The following is a 13934-nucleotide window of genomic DNA, read 5'->3' as shown; positions in this document are numbered from 1 at the left end:
GCCCTTAAGATGGTTTCCTTGGTTCTAAGATTTGCAAGTTTTGCTATTACATGCCGGGGTGTTGGCCTGTTTTCCTTGATCTTGGGAGGGATCCTCTCTGCCTCTAGGACACAAATGTTTGTTTCATTCCCCAGATTAGGGAAGTCCTCAGCGACGATTTGCTCAAATACATCTTTAGTCCTCTCTCTCTCTCCACTCCCTCCAGGATTCCAATTATTCTGACATTGGAACGCTTCATGGTGTCACTTATTTCTCTGGTTCTATTTTCATGGATTCTGAGTTGTTTTTCCCTGGCCTCCTCTTTTCCCTTTTTATCTCTTAAATTGTCTCCTAGGTCGCTTATTTGTTATTCTGCCTCACGTACCCTAGCTGTTAGATTATCTAGGTTAGATTGGATCTCATTGATAGCATTTTTAAGTTCTGCCAATTCAGCTTTCATTTCTGCCATTAGAGACTCTATGTTGCCATTAATTGATTTCTCCATTCTAGCTGTTGTCTTCAGAATTGCTAGCCTGAATTCCATCTCCAACATCTTGGTTATATCTGCATCCATTTGTAAATCTGCGGCATAAGTCATAATCTCTGAGTCTTCTAATTTAGGGGTTCCTCCTCCTAGTCATTCTGTTGATGGGTGGTTGAGGGAATATATAGAGTCCAAATTATTGACCAGAATCCAAGCAAGATGCACCTTTTTTCTAGGGACCTTAGGGTTGCTGGCCTCTTGTTTTCCCAGGCTGTCTTCTGGGGTAGGGGCCTGCCATGCTGTTACTCAGGCAACCCTGTTTGGGCGGAGTTGCCCTGCCCCCCTGTGGCAGGGGATGGTCTCAGTGGGAATCAGTTTATTGGGGCTTTTGTTCTCTGGCGGCTTTCCATGTCTCTTCTGAGAGTCAGAGCAGAAGAGACCATTTCCAACCCTCTGCCTCAGAGCAGAGAGATCGCAATCTGTTCTTCAGTGAGCTCTCTAGGCCACACTGTCTCCGTTTCTGTCTGTGCTGCTATAAAGTGCAGCGTCCTGCGTTGTGCACCTCTCTGCAGCTCTCCCAGTCCTTCCTCCAGGTCGTGGCATGTCTCTGCCCTTTGTGTTTCTAAAACGCCAGCCGCTCCCAGTTCACATGCGCGACCCCACGACCCCACTTCTCCGGGTTTCCATCCTGGGGGGCTGCCCTAAAGTCCTTTCCCTGCCGGTACCGGTACCGTCTGCGAGTCTGTGCTCCATCCCCAGCGCATGAGGCTGTCACTCACCGGTGGTGTAGGATCCCCACGGCCAGGCTCCCTCCCACAGCCGTTTATCCTCCGATACCTGCCTGCAGAATCACAGCTCCCCGCTTCGTACCTTGAAACCAACCGCCTGCGATATTCTGTTTGTAGAGATCCAGATCTATTTTCTTACATCTCAGGCTGATTTCGTGGGTGCTCAGAGTGGTCTGGTAGATATCCAGCTCAATTCCGGGGACCAGTTGAAATAGGGTCCCCTACTCCTCTGCCATCTTTTTTTCTCACAGTCTGCCATCTTGTATTCACTCTCAGCGATCTCGGGTGGTTGTATTTGGTATTTTATCCAGCGTGTTATCAGCAGAAGGATGGGCTGTAGGATGTATAGGCTGGTCATGTAAGAGCGAGAATTCTGTTATTTTTGGGAAGATGGTTCTCTTCCTGGCTCCAGCCTCACCAGTCTGATACAAGAACATGTCACACACACTAACACTTCTCTGCCTTTGTTTAATTTGTTTCTTCTATCTAGAACTTCCTTACCTCCTCTACTACATGAAATTAAATGCATTTTTCAAAGCCCAGGAAAAAGTCTTTCACTTTATGAAAACTAATCCACCTCACCTTGTTGCCCCCCCTTCCTATTTCTGTGCGCCCAGGGCACTTTACTGATACTGATAGTGTAACATTTATGTTTCAAAGCATGTTTCATAATTATTCCTCAAATATTTTTTTTTTAAGATTTTATTTATTTATTTGAGAGAGAGAATGAGATAGCATGAGAGAGGGGAGGGTCAGAGAGAGAGGCAGACTCCCCACTGAGCAGGGAGCCCGACGTGGGACTCGATCCTGGGACTCCAGGATCATGACCTGAGCCGAAGGCAGTCGCTTAACCAACTGAGCCACCCAGGCGCCCTATTCCTCAAATATTTATCAAATACCTATCTTACACCACTTTTTCTTGTTTATTCTTTTAAATAAAAACAGTGAAAGCTTAAAAAACAGGAGCTCTTGGGAGGGAGGGGGCTTTTGTGTGTTGGGTAGAGGGCTAGGAACACAGAAGCAGATAGATGACTAGAGAGGCTTGTATCTTGGGAATTACAGCAAACAAAAGAAAGAGATATATGGGACATGCTAGTCTATCTGCCCACAGTGTTTCTAAGAAAATGGAAATTAGTCACTGGATGAATAAAAAACTTAGTTGATATTGATCAGGGATGGATTTTATATGTTAAGGTCCTTGTCAGTGGTATTGACATGAAAATAATGAAAATGAAATCACTAGAACAGTCAGATATGTAAATTACAATACAAATACAAAGAATTTTATAGCGATACAGCCTTATCTTTTCATATCCCCAGTGATTTTAACCTGTTTGCTGCTTTACATGTTTCACCTTTGGGGTAGGGACCTTAGATTAGGAGATATGAAAAGAGAAACGGCTTCTGGCCCAACATAGGGCATGTCACCCATTCATTAAGAGAGAACATTGTGCATTTTAAATGCTTTATTTTGTGGAGGTATAGGCAATAAATGATATCTGGAAAAATATCCTTTAAAAGAGTTGGTTAATTAAAGATGGATATTGAGTCTGGTACCTAGAGTGTACATTTACAGTCTAAAAAATGAGCAAAAAAAAATGTTTTTTAATTTATTTACTTTTGGAGAGTGTGTGAGCAGGTGGGTGAGGGTCAGAGGGAAAGGGAAAGAGAGACTCTCAAGCAAACTGTCCACTCAGTGCAGAGCCTGACACAGGGCTCAATCCCACAACCCTGAGATTGACCTGAGCTAAAATCAAGAGTCCGATTCTCCACTGACTGAGCCACCCAGGTACCCCCAGAAATGAGCAAAAATTTAATAACTGTAGAATTTCTGTCTGTAAATGCCATCTAGTAGCTTCCTATATGTCAAAGATTTCTTTCATGAGTCTCTGGCATTAACTTTCATTTTTCTTTCTTTTGTGTAGATGTTTCTTTCTCAGCAAAATAGAAGAGAAGCTTACTCTTCCTCCTGGTGATCATAGTATGTCCATGGATGGTGATAGAGATTGTAGTGATACAGTGGAAGTTCAGGAGCAGGGAGAAGAGGTCTGTTCTCTGATTAAGAACTGTATGTTCTCCATGAAAATGAAGATGGTAGAAAGTGCAAGAAAGCAGGTGGGTACTTATATTTGTGGTTCTCTATTGTAGCACCAGAATTTTCTTAAATTAGCTGTTTTTTTTAACTTAGCTTTTCCTTAAAATCTGAAGCTTAAAGGTAATTGAGTAGTAATTTTTTCTCCTTAAAAGAAAGTAAAATTGAAGAAACAGTTAAAATTATCCAGAAGGCTCTAAAGTTTACTGTGTACTTGTTAATCATGAGAAAATAATTATTTTCTGTTATTAAAAAGCAAAATAAACCCAACATCAGGTTTGATCTTGTTTAACAAAATCAGTGCTTTCCAGTTAGTTACAAATTGTATTTAGGTTTATTTTGTGGAAATATGTCATTTGATAATATCCTTTCTTGAAAATAAGTATACTTTGCTTATAATTTGCATATAAACTAAATATATTAAATCACACTTTTCATGTAATTAAATCACATTTTAATATACTGGGGGAGCTTGCTCTTTTAATGACCCTGTATTAATAGATTGCTGTTATAAAGCAAAGAATGTTATTCCAGTAGAAATAATTAATATTTCTGTTTGTAAGTTTAAATGCTCATTTATAGGTTTTTCTTTGAGATGGGTGTTGTATCAGTTAGGAATTTTTATATTTCAAATAACAGAAAACCCAACACAGAGCAGCCTAAGTGAATAAAAGAAATCTATTAGTTCCCATGAATAAAGAAGTCTAGAAGATCTGGCTTTTAAATACTCTGAAATATTATCACCAGGGACCTGCTTTCTCTCCCTCAGTTCTCTCTTCTACCATATTGGTTTTGACCTCAGATTCTTACGTAGTGAGTCCCTCTGGCAGCGCCAGGCTCACCCTTTTTAGTTGGAAATGGCTGTAGATGTTCCATATCTTCCTTCCTCTACACTATGTTTTCTTGGAATTAGAGACAGTCTCTCTCTATTTCTTGCAGAAAGAAGGAAGATCCTTTTCATTAGCTGTAATTGCAGCTGGGGCCATCTTCCAAGGCACACAGCTAAGGAGGGGTATGTGTGGCTTCTTAGCAGGAAGTTAGGGTACTTGGGCCAGATAGAGAGACAACACATGCTACCTAGTGCTGCTCAAACTTCTCCAAAGTGGGGAGGGTCCTGATGAGAGAGAGGAAGGAAATGAGCCACAAGTACATTATTTAGAAACATGTAAGAATCACTAGGATCGCTAAAAACCTTTTATATGACACGGTGGCTTTTCTTAGGAATTTTTTTATAATAAATAAGAGCTATCAATACCAGTTAGCTATCAATACCAGTAATACTGGAGGTGAAGAGAAAAAATAGTTCCAGTCTGAAGATTACTATAAAACCTTCAGTGTGTTTCAGTTTACCTGCCCATACTCTTCAAAACTCTTGAAAAGTGGAAGTGAAATTTGAGTTTTGCCTCTTCATCACCAAGCACAACATTAGGTGCTGGAGATACCACGCTGAATAAAATATGGACATGTAGACAAACAATTATAGTATGATAATACTAAAGGACACTCACATGGGAAGGACACCTGACTTGCCTTGTGGGAACAGAAAGCTTCCTGGAGTTGGAGGTCATATCTAAGTTGGGAACTGAAAGGTGAAATACGATGGAGGGAATAACGTAGAAGACCCAGGAATGACCCTGGGCATTTGGTTTCCTAAGTGGAGTGGTAGTTGAACTTGAACACCTACTTAATGGCTGTGCTGCTTTGTGCAGGAAGCCCTGGGATGGAGGTGACCGGATAAACAGTTTTTTGGGGTTTTTTTTAAGCTTTTATTTATTTATTTATTTATTTATTTATTTATTTATTTGAGAGAGAGCATGAGTAGAGGGGGAGAGGCAGAGGGAGAAGCAGACTCTCCACTGAGCAGGGAGCCCGATGTGGGACTCAATCCCAGGACCCTGGGATCATGACCTGAGCCGAAGGCAGACGCTTAACTGACTGAGCCACCCAGGCACCCCAGATAAACAGTTTTAAAACAGTGTTTTGACTGTAGTGAGAGAAACGATTGGAGGAAGGGCAAAGGGTTGCCCAGCTTCGGTATTAGTCCATGTAATTGATAAGGGCAGCCAATCTAGGTTAGAGTCTGGGAAGTAGAGATAAGTGTACAAGTTCAAGAAAAAGGAGGCATGGATGAGGCACTGTGACTGGTTCTGTTCAGGAGGGGAAAGTAGGATTCCCAGGCTTCTGCCTGTGTAGCTGGGTGGATGGGAACGCAGGAAGAAGAGCAGTTTGTAGGGCAGATGGTACATTCAATTCAAGACATATTGAATGTGGGAGGCCTTTAAGACAAGCAAGTTGTGATTTCTATTAGATAATTTGTACATAAGAAATCTAAAGTTCTGGGGTGCCTGGGTGGCTCAGTCGTTAAGCGTCTGCCTTCGGCTCAGGTCATGATCCCAGGGTCCTGGGATTGAGCCCCGCATCGGGCTCCCTGCTCTGCAGGAGGCCTGCTTTCCCTCTCCCACTCCCCCTGCTTGTGTTTGCTCTCTCGCTGTGTTTCTCCCTGTCAAATAAATAAATAAAAATCTTAAAAAAAAAAAAAAAGAAATCTAAAGTTCTGGCGAAAAAGAGCTGTGCTTGCAATAGAGGTATGAATGTGATCGGCACGTGGACTGTCACTGAAGCCACAGGAGTGGATAAGGTGATGAGGGCCAGTTGCCAAAACATACCTACAGCTTTGGGAGGAGCAAAGGGAGAGGTGTCCCCAAAGGAGCTGAAACCAGATTGTGACATTAGAGGATGACCAAGAGGCTGAGCCCACAGGGAGGGGCAGAAATCATCAGTGCCTGTTATCCAGGAGGACAAAGGCGTGCAGAGACTAAAGTGCCCTTGCATTGAGGAGGGGAGGCTTGTGCTGACTTCAGTGAGAACCATTTCACTGAAGCAGAAGTCAGATCATAGTGGGTAGAAGAAAGATAAGGGTAGAAATATGGGGACAGTGAGCACGGGCTGCTCCTAAGGAAGCCATGATGAGGAAGAGCAAGTGGGCTCAGGGAAGGGTTTGGATTTTTAGGTTGGAGGAGACTGGGGATGTTTAAAGCTTAATGGTAGGGAAAGAATGGACATACAGTGAGGAATAACTAGTTAAATAGGATTTCTTGTGGAGTTGATGGGGACAGGATTCAGGCAGAGGTGAATGGAAGAACTCCTCTGTTCTCTCTGGGAAGCGGGCAGTGAGGCCCTCTGCAGAGCCTGAGCTGAAGAGATCTGAGAATAGTGGGGGAGTGGTGGGTTATTCTGGGCTGTGGTGGAGGGGCTGGCGAGCCATGGAAGAACTGTCAGTGCTGTCTCTGGTGAGTCTGAGTAGAGGAGCAGACAAGGCATGCACTTCGATGTACCCAAGAGTGTGGTTTTGCCAGGTGGGCATAACAGGGACAAAGGCTGGTGATCTGAGAGTATTGCAAAGAGAGTGGTGTGAGTAGCTGGCTGGCTTAATTGCACATGGAAGGAAGCAGAAACAAAAGGAAGGCAGGTAAAGTTACCAGAGGTCTTAAGGTTATAAAGCAAACGTAGCAAGAATTTGGTGGGTAGAGTGGGTTTGTAGTCAGAATGGTTATGATTTGGGGCGCCTGGGTGGCTCAGTTGGTTAAGCGACTGCCTTCGGCTCAGGTCATGATCCTGGAGTCCCTGGATCGAGTCCCGCATCAGGCTCCCTGCTCGACGGGGAGTCTGCTTCTCCCTCTGACCCTCCCCCCTCTCATGTGCTTGCTCTCTCTCATTCTCTCTCTCTCAAATAAATAAATAAAATCTTTAAAAAAAAAAAAGAATGGTTATGATTTGAGGTTAGGAATTTGGTGGTGAGGAAGTTCTGAGTAGTGATGAGGATCACAGTGTGGCTAAGAAACTGCACCCAGCAATGTCAGGGGCGGGGTTGGGAAGCTACTATTCCTGCTCTTGTGATCACTGTCTAGCGAGACAACAAGAGCTGCACTTCCACCCAACAACAGCACAAGATGGTTGAAGAAAAGAGAGGTCACCATGCTAGGAAAGCCCGGAGAAGAAGAGAGATTCTGCCTGGTAGGAGGGCTTGCTGGAGAAGAAGGCATTTGGATGGGGCTTTATGGAAACGGTAGGGTTTGCACTTTGAGAAGAGAAAAAGGTGTATAGATACAAGATATATTCAAACAAAATCATGGAGGTGAGAAGCTGGGAATTGCAGTCTGCTTTGGACATGGTGGCTCAGTTGGAAGCTATATGGATGATTGCTGAGGAAAAAGCAGAGAGACTGTGAAGTCTCAAACTAGGAAAGCGGTGGTAGGAATGCAAACAATGTGAAAGATGCTCTAGAAGTGATGTAAGAAGCCCCGAGATAGTAAGAATGATGGAGAGGATGCAGCTGAGGATGGCTCAGGTTTTTAGCCTACGTAGTTGAAAGGGTAGCAATGAACAAAACATGGGTCTGATGAAAATGTCTTTGAAACTTGGTAGAGAAAGTTTAAAAGACATCCACATAACAACCAAACAAATAAAAAAATAGATAAATGATACATCAAAATTTAGAAATTCCTGTGCCTCAAGTAACACACTCAAAAAAGTGATGAGACAACCCATACAATGTGAGAAAATATTGGGAAATCATATATCTGATAAGGGTCTACTACCCAGAACACATAAGGGAACTCTTTATAACTGAACAACAAAAACTCAAACAATCCAACTTAAAAAATGGACAAAGAATTCTAAATAGACATTTCTCCAAAGCAGATATACAGATGGTTAACAAGCACATGAAAAGATGTTCAACATTATAAGTTATTAGGAAAATGCAAATCAAAACCACACAAGATACCACTTCACACCCACTGTAATCAAAGAGACAATAACAAGTATTGGTGAAGATGTGGAGAAATTAGAACCCTCATACATTGATGATAGGAATGTAAAATGGTGCAGATGCTGTGGAGAACAGTCTGACAGTTCCTCAAAAAGTTAAACATAGAGTTACCATGTTACCCACCATTTCCACTCCTAGGTGTGCAGGAAAAATGAAAGTGTATGTCCACACAGAAATTTGTACGTAGATGTTTACAGTAGTAGTATTCAAAAGGTGGAAACAGCCCCAAAATCTATCAATAGATAAATGGATAAATGTCTTCTATCCATGGAACAGAATATTACTCGGCCATGTGAAGGAATAAAGTATGAATACACACTGTAACTTGGGCGAACCTGGAAAAGACTTTGCTAAGTGAAAGAAGACAGATAAAAATCACCACGCTTTCTGATTTCATTGATAGGAAATGTCCAGAATAGGCAAATCCATAGATACAGTAAGTAGTTCAGTGGTTTGCCCATGGCTAGAGGGAATGGGGATCAAATGCTCATAGATAAAGGGTTTCTTTTTGAGGTGATCAAATGTTCTGGAACTAGATCGTAGTGATTGTTGCCCACCTTTGTAAATGTATTAAAAGACAGAACTGTACACTTGAAATGTGAATTCTATCCCCATGATAAATAAAAAGACATCTACGTAATTTAAGCTGAGGAGATGGGTTCGCTGCTCTAAGGTGAGTTATATCATGCAAAAAGGGAAGCAGGCCAATTAAAAATTTCTGTCAAATAATTTTATTTCTAAGTAATCACCTGTGTGTTATCATACCACTTTCTCTCTTCTATAGCACAGTTTCTCGCTTGCCATGAAACTACTGAAGGAGCTTCATAGAGAGTCAAAAACAAGAGATGACTGGCAGGTGAAATGGGTGCAGAGCTACTGCCGGCTCAGCCACAGCCGGAGCCAGGGCCAGAACGGCCCTGAGCAGATTCTCACGGCGCTGAAAACAGTCTCCTTGCTGGGTAGGAGGCTGTTCTTATCTATGTAAATAAGTTCAACAGTACTATTTTATGTTATGTCTCTGTGTTTTTTAAAACTTCTTTTGCTGCTTTATCTGACATTTGGGAATTAAATCTTGTAATAATCTTATTAAATATTTGGAGCCAAGGTACTTTGTATCCTAATAATGCTATTGAATATGGTACTTGGAGATTTTATTTCTTTACTGATCAAATAAAATTGAAATTAAGCTTTTTTCTTTAATACTTATGCAAATTATGGGTCTAATAGTTTAATTATTTTGAAAACCTTGTTTACTTACAAGAATTGCCTTTTAAAAAATTGAACATGAAACACCTTTTTCCTCCTCAGCTTTTCTTTTTTTATAACATAGCCTTCAAAACTGAGGGGAGAAAAAAATTTCACTATGTGAGTTTTGGATCCACTCCATCTGCTTTGCTGCCCTATGTCCCAGGGTACGTAGCAGCACTATTACTGACCGTGCTCACAACCATATGACAGGGAATTATATCAGCGTATCAGTCCCAGTAAAAATGCAAATAGGAGAAGCAGGCCTTCCATATTTATCAGGATCAGAAAATCATCCTTATGACTGCTTAAATATTTTTAGGGTTTTTGGATGGGGGGAATGGAGGAGAGGAGGAGGAGTTAGCTGATACTAAGATAACATTAGTACTCCTAATAATAATTCTACAGTTTTAGTAGTCATACTATGGCTGTAGTTTGTAACTGTCTTGTGAAATAGTAGGGCCAGTAGTTTTGAACATGTATCTGAGGGTAATCTGGCAGAGTATTTTCATGGATGGATGAGCAGGGCAGAATGGTTGTTGGGACTTGCTGGGTGACAGCCCCTTCTTTTTTGTGCCCCTTCTTATACCTTCTCTGTAAGCTGCAGGCTTGACCAGGGCTGGTAAGCTCCTTCCCCAGAGTAAGACATAGAACTAGACCTTTACATGCAGCAGTATCTGTTGTTTTATCAGCTATAAATCACATTAGCAACTTAAAAATCTACTCTGGTTATTAATGTATATGCACAAATGCATTAAAAAGAGACATTTTCTTTCCTTTATAATAGATTTAGGTGCTTTGACAAAATGCAGAATGATGGTGCTTGAATAAAAGTTTATTCAGTGTTTTAATTACCTTAGCCTCTGTAGACTTTGATACAGTCACTGCTAACAAAGAACATTTTTCATTAATGTGAGTTCAAGAAATTCCCTAACCAATGTTTGAAGCCAGTTTCTTATACTTAACAAGATTTATTTTAATTTCTTAATAGAAAACAACTTTTGTACACTATGAGTATCTTTTTTTTAATTTATGGCATTCATTTATTTCTGAGAAAATCATGTGTGTGTATGTGTGTGTTTTTAATCCAACAGGTGAGAGCACATCAAGTTACTTAAGCAAAAATGTTCTGGCTTTCCATGACCAGAATATTCTCTTGGGTACAACTTATAGAATCATAGCTAATGCTCTCATCAGGGAGCCAACCTGCCTTGCTGAAATCGAGGAAAGCAAGGCTAGAAGAATCTTGGACCTTTCTGGATCCAGCTCAGAGAATGCAGAAAAGGTAATGAGTGAATTTGTGTTTGTGTGTTGTACGTCTGTAATGTGCAGCCTTCTAGCTACACAAAAGAAATAATGAGAAATGATTGCTTTGTGTTTTGAAAATGTATTTGACAGTTATGCACAGCCAAGTTTCTTATGTGGAAAACTGACCTACTCCATGTGTTTCCTGCTTATTTGAATAATATAGATTGTTTTAGTATTAGAAGTGAGGAATTTGTGTTGGATTGATGTGGACAGTTCTTCCAAGAATTTTGTTAGTGGATTTCACCACCAGTCGCCATTCAGATGTCCCATTAGCTTGTGGAGCAAACCAGCCTTTTCCACTTTTTTATGTAGTGTCTGCTTTGCCTAGCTTTTGTCAGATGATTTTGTATTTTCCATAGTTAGCAGCCTCTCCTTATCTCCCTGTGCCCACCTCACTTTAGTTGTTAGCCTCACCTTCTTCCTCCTCAGTGTTACTACCAACATCTGTGCAGGGCGGTAAGGGTGAAGCACCAACTTCCATCTCTTCTTCAGTTCCTGACAGGCTGCATGACCCCCCATTGATCTTTGGTGCCAGCTCTGCATGACCAGTGGGCCGTCTGGGTTTTAAAAGTACTGAGGATCAAACTGGAATCGCTCACTGTTTCACAATCAGGGCAGACAGACTCCCTTTTCCATTTAACCAGCTTTCTGTGTTATCTCATGGCTCACAAATCACAAGTATTCTTTCTGTATCATCACAAGTAGAAAGTAGAGTTCTTCCAGAAAATTTAAGCTGTACTCACAGGTTCATAGCTGAGACCTCTGTGAATTCTAGGTGATCGCAGGTCTGTACCAGAGAGCATTCCATCACCTTTCTGAGGCCGTGCGGATAGCTGAGGAAGAGGCCCAGCCTTCCCTCAGGGGCCACGGTCCTGTAGCCAGCCTCACAGATGCTTACATGACACTGGTGGATTTCTGTGACCAGCAGCTCCGCAAGGAGGAGGAGAGTGCATCAGGTGAATCACAAAAGGAAAAACCATTTAGTTTGTAACATTGTGTTAGCCAAAGTCTTAAGACTTCTATAGATACTTTAGGTTTCCTCTTTGCTTGTTTTTATTTATTTATTTGTTTATTTAAAGATTATATTTATTTATTTGAGAGAGAGAGCGCATGCACACATGAGTGGGTGGAGGTGCAGAAGGAGAGCGAGAGAGGGAATCTCAAGCAGACTCCGAGCTGAGCTCAAAGCCAGACGCAGGCCCGATCCCACAACCCTGAGATCATGACCTAAGCTGAAATCAAGAGTCAGATGCTCATCTGACTGAACCACTCAGGAGCCTCTGCTTGTTTTTAAATGACAGGTATTCTGAGATAATTTTGTCTTTTTAAGAGGCAATGACATCTTCAAGCAACACGACCTGCATATAAACAGAGTCAAGCTATCTTGTCTTTCCATTTGCTTATAGTTTCTACATTTTACTTGTAGCTTTGGTAATATTGGCTTTGTAACCTGCCTCTTGGTCCTGAAATAAATTCAATAACCAGGAGCTGCTCTATGTTCCCACCCAGCCCAGGAAGGAAACTACGCTGCATGCAGAATGCATGATCCAGCGAAGAGTTCAGCTTCAAGATGGAAGCTTTTACATACGGACCAAAACTGCATCTGGTGTTTGTTGATCTAAAGTACTTGTTAAAAAAAGAGAACAGTGACATATTACAAAATATAAGCCCAAAAGGGAAATATAGTCATTTGTTAAATTTATAGTTTATGTATGTATAAGTGGATATACTGACCATTGTTTTCTCTCCTGTCCTTGGTAGTTACTGAGTCTGTAGAACTTCAGACGTATCCAGCCCTTGTGGTGGACAAAATGTTGAAAGCTTTAAAACTGCATTCCAATGAAGCGAGGCTGAAGTTTCCCAGACTGCTGCAGATTATAGAGCTATATCCAGAGGAGACCCTGAGCCTAATGACAAAAGAGGTTAGTGTCTGTATTCTAATGATGAGAACTTTACAGAACTTAGACATGTTTCTGTTTATATCTAAACACATCAGTATGTGCAATGCATATGTTATAGGTTTTCCTAACCAGCATTGCATTTTACTATATTCCAAGAACATATATAATTTAAAGCTATATAAAAGAGTGTTCACATTTACCCATTTTCCTCTGTGGGTGTTGATAAGAACACTGTGTCTGAACAAGGACCTCAGAAAGAGGAGGAGATATGTCTGGGACAGAGGTGGGAATTTTCTGTAGCACAGTTTGCTGGCCAGAATTACTAAGCTGTAGTCTGGAACATCTGTTGGTGCCTTATGCTCAGTTTATTATTTATCTCAGAGAGAGGGAGTACATTTCAGCTGGCATCCCACCCCCGGTGACTGTAGTGCCTGCTGGCAGTACCACGTTCATGAGGACCCCGAGGCCTCCAAGCATGCAGGGAGCAGCTAGGGTGTGCGGGCACTCCCCCACAGTGTTCTGTTCACTACTTGTATGTCCCGTGCAGGCCTCTCCTGACACGGGGCTGCATCAGCCTACTGTCTTTCTGTTATTTGAGCCATCTGAAAGACTGCTTAATGACTTTTGTAGATGTTTAACTGCAAAATAGGGCCAGGCTTTGAGTCGATAATATAATAGTTCAAAAGGGTAACATAGCACTCTGTTGGCTTTACGTAGTAAATTTTTAAACAGTGCTGGTTTCTGAGCTGTGGAGACTCAGTGCCTGGCAGGGCTTTACTACATACTCTGACCCTCTTGTGGTTTTGGAAGGATGGGATTTTTTTCAATACGTCCTAAAAAGGGATTAAAGTAACTTCACAAATGTAATAGATACATGTGTGTATGTTTTTCTTAAAGATTAGTGAAGAAATGATTAAATAAATTATGATTTTAGTTTTCCCAAAATAATATTTATGTATGGTGAAGATAGCATTTCAAATTTGTGAGGAAATAAATGGAATATTCAGTCAGTGTTGTTATGGCACTGGGGAATCACTTGAGATGGGGAACTAACCTTTATTGAGCACTCCCTGTGAGCTATGTGGACCGATGCCTTTTATCCCCACATACTTTGCTCTTTCCTCAGTTAGTAGATGAGGGTAGGAAGCTTGCCATGTTCACTCCTTACACCAACATTCCAAGTGCATCAGATTTTATCTTAAAATTAACACATTAAAAAAGCATTAGAGGAGGGGCGCCTGGGTGGCTCAGTTGGTTAAGCGACTGCCTTCGGCTCGGGTCATGATCTCAGGGTCCTGGGATCAAG

At 41.5% G+C, this 13934-nt stretch overlaps 1 protein-coding gene across 1 annotated transcript in view; it reads left to right on the top strand.

Annotated features, from left to right (window-relative positions):
* The window catches only part of PRKDC (protein kinase, DNA-activated, catalytic subunit), a gene marked incomplete at its 5' end in the record, with an annotated part of 225068 nt that overhangs the window by 192040 nt on the left and 19094 nt on the right, over window positions 1-13934 (top strand). The window contains 5 exon segments of the mRNA XM_081817118.1: window positions 3177-3366; window positions 8959-9133; window positions 10514-10704; window positions 11503-11683; window positions 12489-12649. Of these exon segments, the coding sequence (XP_081673244.1) occupies window positions 3177-3366; window positions 8959-9133; window positions 10514-10704; window positions 11503-11683; window positions 12489-12649 (898 nt within the window).

The sequence above is a fragment of the Leptonychotes weddellii genome, chromosome 4 (genome assembly GCF_054177405.1).
Source record: "Leptonychotes weddellii isolate Sample4059 chromosome 4, ASM5417740v2, whole genome shotgun sequence".
NCBI lineage: Eukaryota > Metazoa > Chordata > Mammalia > Carnivora > Phocidae > Leptonychotes > Leptonychotes weddellii.
This window is presented reverse-complemented; position numbering and strand designations above follow the sequence as displayed.